The 6,857-nt window shown below is 27.5% G+C and overlaps 1 protein-coding gene across 1 annotated transcript; it reads right to left on the bottom strand.

Moving 5' to 3' along the window:
• Positions 1 to 632: 632 nt before the first annotated feature.
• Positions 633 to 1,956, bottom strand: LOC101222379 (transcription factor bHLH149). Its single transcript, XM_004135707.3, has 2 exons — positions 1,755 to 1,956; positions 633 to 1,628 (listed from the first exon to the last, which is right to left on the bottom strand). Exon 2 carries the CDS (start codon positions 1,571 to 1,573, stop codon positions 944 to 946), a length of 630 nt encoding a protein of 209 aa, XP_004135755.1. The 5' UTR covers positions 1,574 to 1,628; positions 1,755 to 1,956; the 3' UTR covers positions 633 to 943.
• Positions 1,957 to 6,857: the final 4,901 nt, after the last annotated feature.

Here is a 6,857-nt window from a genome sequence, read left to right as displayed (position 1 = left end):
TTAACTTTGTCTCAAATAACATTTAGTTCAACTTTCAACATTGTTCAATTAAGAGATAATTAGAGGTTCAAATTCTCACCTAACATGTTGAAGTAAATTAAAGATTAAATAATCATTCTACTTTGTAACGCCTCATGTCCATATGTCATCCTAATTACTTGTGTTAAATGCTTCAAATATATTGAAAATTGTTCCCACAAACCACATGATATCCTCACTCACATGCAGCTAACCTAAGATTATTCCAATTTAAACACACTTAATTGAGAAAGATACACCTTGTTGGTATAGACAATAACTTTAAATTCTTTTTTAAATCTTTCTTAATCATGTTTAGAACCCTTTTCATTCTAATGTAGTTTTGTTCATGATGCTACCTTCATGGTTCAGAACATTTTAATAATTTTAAAATTATTTTACCAAGAAGAATTTAAAATATTTATAGAAAGTAATTTAAAAATAAAATTGTTCTTTTTAAAATTATTTTTTGCATTTTTTAAGAAGTGTTATCGATCATAAATCGCCTGTTTTTCTTCCTCCAATTTCTCTAAAATATATTTGATATTAATTAATCAACTAATTGATCAATATAAACAATATCGAATATAATGGGAATAAAATAATAATAATAATAATCGAGGAAATAAAAAATAAAATTACCAAAACCTAATTCCCTAATTCCATCTATTATCTTTCTCTTATTATATTAAGAGAATCAAAATTAGGTACTACTTTTCAATCAAAAAATTAAACCCAAAAAGAAAGAAAGAAATGGAAATTAAAAATGTGTACAATAAAATATTTCATAACAATACACGAATAATAATATTCGTGAAAAGAAAAAAAGAAGAAAGATTATATATATAAAAGAAAAAGAAAAAAAGAAAAAGAAAAAAAAAAGAAGAAAACACCTGCTGGCATTACAAGCCTTGGGGAGTGGCTTCTACGAATTTGTTCTCAAACTTTGACGATCACCCGGAGCGCCGGCGAGAAGCTCCGCCACGGCTGTCATGGCGCGAACCTGCATCTGTAGAGCAGAGATGTAATCCGATGCTTCTTCAAGAAGATTCGGAAACGATATTTTCCTGCACCCGGGTACAAGGCGGCTGAGAGTCCGAACTTTCCTCTGCACCGTCGGCAATTTTCTCCTCTCATACTTAATTTTCAATTTCTTCGCCCGGCTACAGTTTCCCACCGTCTTCACCTTCTTCTGCTTCTTGAGTTTGTGTTGGAGCCGTGGATTCGTGAGAATTGCTCTGCTCCAGCGAGTCTTGCCTTTGGCAGCGACGGCGAGAACTCGGTCCGCCGTCTCGCGAACTTTCCGGCCGTCGATCGAAGATCCGGATGGAAGCGATGCAGACTTCTGAGCAGTTACTCGATGAAGAGCATCGACTAGTTTGGAAGAGTAAATCCGGTGCTCCGACTCTGTTGTCCACCGTCTTATCGAATCTGCGGATTCATCAACGGAAATCTCCGGGGAATGGATTTTTCGGCGTTTACTGGGACGCTGGTCCTCCGTGAAATCGGAACTGGTGAGGTGTTGGAGATTAGAAGAAATGGGATCCATATCCATTTCAAGAAATGAATCCAGCAATAGAGAAGCAGTATGAGATGAATACAAGAAGAATCTGCAAAGGAAAAAATAGAATTTGGAGAAGGAATTAATTAGAGAAGTTGGGATGAAGGGAATTGATAATTAGCGAAAATGGTAAAAGAAAGGAAAAGGTGAAATGGAAATGGAAGAGAGAAAATACCTCAGGAAAGAGGAATGGTTAAGGAAAGCTTAAGAAAGGTTGTTAATGGAGGAAAAGAGAGAGAGAAAGGGTTTAGGTTTTTAGTTGAGAGGAGAAAGAACAGAAGTAAGGATGGCTAATTTTTAAAGCAAGAAAAGGGCAACTACGCGGCCTCTTCTTAATCACATCAATTTCTTCCCCTCCTTGCTCTCCCTCCCTCTCTCACACCATTATTTATTAATCTTTATCTATATATACATATATTTATATTAAATTAATTATTTTGAGTTATTTGTATTATCTCTTCTTACCTATTTTAAAACCCAATACTTCTATTCTTTCATCTCAGATATCCTATATCCTATTAGCATGTATAAATTGACAACGTAACCTCTTGAGTTTAGGAGGAAGACATGACCTTCTTTTTCGGTTTGATCATAAGAACTTCAAAATTAAACAAGAATCTTGGGCCCAAAGAATTACAAATAATAACATTATTATCTTGAAATATAAAATTACGTTATTTAATATGTTGGTGGAAAATTATAAAGAAGCACCGTGTTCGTATAAATAACACATTGCTGATAATTCGTTTAAGTTTTTTAACATATATTTTTATATCTTTAGAATCTCCGTTTGAATGTACTTTTCATAAACTCTTACTATACTTATGTACACATTTGTAAACACTTATTAAGGTTGATAATTTGATCTCTCTAAGTTTCTAACCACCATAATTGTTAAATTTAGAAAAAGAAACTCAAAATGTTTTGAGTAATTTAAATTTGACCTTTAATCTATTGAAATTTTCAAACTTATTTCTCTTAAAAAAATGTTAAATTTCATTCATATATATTATTGAATTTGTCGACATATATTTCAATAGAAAAACTTAAGTGCGGTCTAGCTCCGGTTTCCTTTTTCAAAAATATACTTTTTTATTTTTTTTATTTGTGTAGTTAAAAAATAGAGGGTAGAGTGGTTAAATACATTTTAAGATGCACCTAATTATTGCTCATATTTGAACGTATATGCAAAATTGAAATGCCACTATAACTTATGTAAAATATGTCAAAAATTTTGCATACCACTATAACTTATGTAAAATATGACAAAAATAATTTTGAGGTTAAATTAAAGATTTATTGAATGAAGACTAAAATTAAACCAGTCAAAGTATAGAGATTAAAATTTTACAAATATGAAAACGGAAATGATATTATATTTATTTTCATATATAAAAGATGTAGTTTGTTTTTGAAAGCTAATATAGTAGATGAAGGGTTAAATCATGTCATTACTTGAAAATTAAGAGATGTTGAAATCAATAATAATCAAAAGATAAATTAGTTCAACCAAACAAATCATAATTAAGCTTTTCAGATAATTAGAGCAACTAATTAATATTATTGGCTTAATTATTCAATTTATTAGGCAAGATTTTGAAAACTTTTGGGAAATTAAATAAGTGACAATTTTCAAAAAGAAATTAAAACAAAAAGCTTTTTTGCTCCAAAATTTTCATAGATATAATAGTATAGTGATTTGTTTTTGAATGTTGGCTATTTTAAAAGAGAGAGTTTTAAACTTAATATTATTAATTATGTAATGTTTTTAATTTTTGAAAATTACTACAATTTATTTATAGTTATAGAAAAAAAGAAATTTTAGAAAATAAAATTGTGGCTTCCTTTATATATAATTATTAAAAAAGAAAAGGCAATTTAAATGTTTCAAAAAAAAGAAATTTTAGAAAATAAAATTGTGGCTTCCTTTATATATAATTATTAAAAAAGAAAAGGCAATTTAAATGTTTGAAACATGTGAAGATTGAGAATTTATTTCATTTTTACTTTTCTTCTTTTCCTTTCTTTCTTTCTTTCTTTTGTCAAATTCTCTCCAATTTCAACAGATGTTGACACTTTTGACTATTCAATTCAACACATTAATATATAAATTTAGAAAGCTATATATATAAAAAGTTTATATTTTAGTTTCATATATAATTTCTTATCTTTTCTTTAGAATAATAATGTAGTTTTTCAATTTTACAATAGTATAATCATTTTTATATTTTGAATTTAGGGTTAATAAACACCAAAGTGGGTACAATTTGATTAAATTTGTTGTCTATCTACATTTTGTAATTAGGATGAATGACAATGTTATTACCTCTAAATCTGTAATCAAAACACGCAATTTGTAGAGATGTTCTTTTTCTTCTGCAGGGACTCGGTTCGAAAAAGGGGTGGAGATTTGTCGTTTAGGAGGGGAATATGCGAGGGAGTGAGAAAAATTCCTCGAAAGCTAAATGGGGACAACAACAAGGAACGTTTCTTGTCCCTATCTTGATCGTGCTAGATTTTTTCTCTTATATTTTTCCTCAAACCCTCTACTTACAATCACAATCACAATGGTGAATTGTGAACCTCTCTACTTACAATCACAATCTTAAATGTGGTTGAAATTAAGTTAAATATAATTACAAGTTTAGTCCATGAATTTTGAAGTTTGTGTTTATTTGGTTATTGAAGTTTCCTGAGTTGCTAGTCCTTTAAATGTTCATAAACTTTTAGTTTGTATCTAACTGGTCTCTATCATCATTTTTGTATTTAAAAGATTAGTGAAAAATTATTTTAAAAAATAAAATAAAATAACTAATTAATTAAATATAAATTCAAATTTGTTTAATGAAAACTCATTATTTTAATTTTATATTTAGTACATCCGTGATGTTAAAGGGAATACATTTGCTATTTTAAAAGTTAAAGAGTAATAAATAAACACAAGTCTCCAAATTTGAAGAATCTATATTGAAAGAAGGAAGAGTCTATACATATCCATTAATTTTATCCTTTACAAAGTTTCACAATCCATCTTTTGTTACAATTATTAGAGTTACAGTACGTAGTTATAAACATCACAAATCCAATGGTTAAGTTATGTTTAAGGGACGTGCACAACATTACTCCATTATAGCTATTTTTTTATTTATTTTTATTCATAGTTAATTGAGAAATAGAATGAAATAATATATTTTAAACTTCCAAAAGGTTAAAAATAAGGCAAAAGGAAATGTAAAACCAATAATTTTTTTTTTTAAAAAAAATTGAGATCCAGAATTTAAAAAAGGTGTTGATAAAAAACTATTGCAAAAATATACATTTTCCACAGAAATGGTTGAAAAATAGTCATAAAAAACAAAGTTTCAAAGATTTAGAAACGATGAATGAATTGAAGCATCAAAATGCAAAGATAAAAGACATAAAAACTATATATATTTATATATATGCATGTGATTGGGCATGTTCTAATCACATTAGAATTAAATTATTATATGGTTCTTCCCATTTTCTCCCCACAAATTAAGAATTTTGATTGAGACATAATTCCTATATTTGGGGTGTGGCCATGTTTTTGTATATTAAATTAGTGCAATATTTTCACCCTTTTAACTCACCCACCATTTATTGCTATATCTTTTTCATATCCTCTATATATATATATATATATATATATATATATATATATATATATATATATATTCTATTTGGTTATATACCCTTTTCTTTTCCACTCTAAAATTATACTTTTGTGTGCATCCCACCTTTCACATGCATTCCTTCGCAATCATATATACATATCAACTAACATTTGTATATTTTATTGTATATAATCCTTTGAGTTTAGGATTCAAACTAGGAATCCAAATTCGAATTTGATATCTAAAGGTTTGCAACATTAGTCTTCTACCTCTCTTGTGATATGATAACATCATTCTTATCTAGAATACTTTTAAAGTGAAAATGTTGTTCTCATAATCTAATACGGATCATTTTAGCATGTTTGGTTCTTGTTCATATACATCCTAGAAAAAAATATTCATATACTGTAGTTCCTTGTATGGTCATTATTGTTATGACCTTTTAATGAATTTTAATAACAAATAATCCTAGAAGGCTAAGTTTAAGATCAAACTAAAATAAACATTTAAAAGTACAAAAAAAAAAAAAAAATCAAATCAGTTCAAAACACTCGGAGGTGTTTGGGGTGTGGAGTGAATTATTATAATCTGCGTGTTATTATAGTTTGTTGGTTATTATAGTATGTGTTTTAGGGTTCAATTGAGGTGCAAATTATTATAGTATGAGTTATTATAATTATAATCTATACTTGGAAAAGTTAGAAATAGTGAAAGGGGAAGCGAAGAACAGTGACATAGAAGAGATGTGAGAGTGAGCAATAGTGAAAGGGGGAGAGAAGGGAATAGTGACATATGAAAAATATGGAAAAAGTAGAATTGCCCTAATTCTAATCTTAGGATTACGGTAACACTCGAGGTAAACGTGGAGTGAACTACTCCTTTATAGTCTAAGGACCAAACACTCCCCAACTTGCTATTTTAACCATTTTCAAATGCAAAAAGTTAAAATAAAAAAAAAAGAAAAAATTGTGACATAAATTATTAAACATTATCTACCAATAAAATAATTTAAGCTACTACAAAAGAAATAATTAAAAATTATATAGAAAAATCATTTTAAATAAAAAAAATTATTAAAACTATTTATAAATATAGTTAAATATCATAGATCTTTCAATACAATCTATAGATCGCAATAGAGTACCATCTATATCTACCATGACACACAGAAGACACATATAGTAATCTATTGTATTCTATTACAAATAAATTGTAATATTTTACTATATTCTAAACAACCCTATAATATTGTTATTTATTTTAGAAATAAATTTAAATTCATGAAGTAGAACATAGTTCCATACCTAAATTAAATTGTTCCCATCAGAACCCAAATTAGGTTTAACAAAATAAAGAGTATGTATATATATACAAGTATATGATAATAAAATGAAAAAAAGAAAAATCTCTTATCTAATGTTAAATTTAACTATAACAAATATATTAACGATTAGTCTCACAATATTTATAAATCCAACCATTTATAAAATAATTTATAAATATAAAAAAAACTCAGTACATTTTTTTTAGAAATGAATTATATTGCTAATAAAAGTTAATATAATTTAGTATTTAATAAATTTTACTATATTTAGATCGCACTTAATTTTTAATTCTAAAATAACTAACTTATTGCAACA

The sequence above is a fragment of the Cucumis sativus genome, chromosome 1 (genome assembly GCF_000004075.3).
Source record: "Cucumis sativus cultivar 9930 chromosome 1, Cucumber_9930_V3, whole genome shotgun sequence".
NCBI classification, from domain to species: domain Eukaryota; kingdom Viridiplantae; phylum Streptophyta; class Magnoliopsida; order Cucurbitales; family Cucurbitaceae; genus Cucumis; species Cucumis sativus.
Note: the sequence above shows the minus strand (reverse complement) of the source record. Positions and strands in the feature narration are given on the sequence as shown.

Excerpts from the sequence above, each read along its gene's own strand:
- LOC101222379 (XM_004135707.3), bottom strand. The coding sequence starts at position 1,573 with ATGGATATGGATCCCATTTCTTCTAATCTCCAACACCTCACCAGTTCC.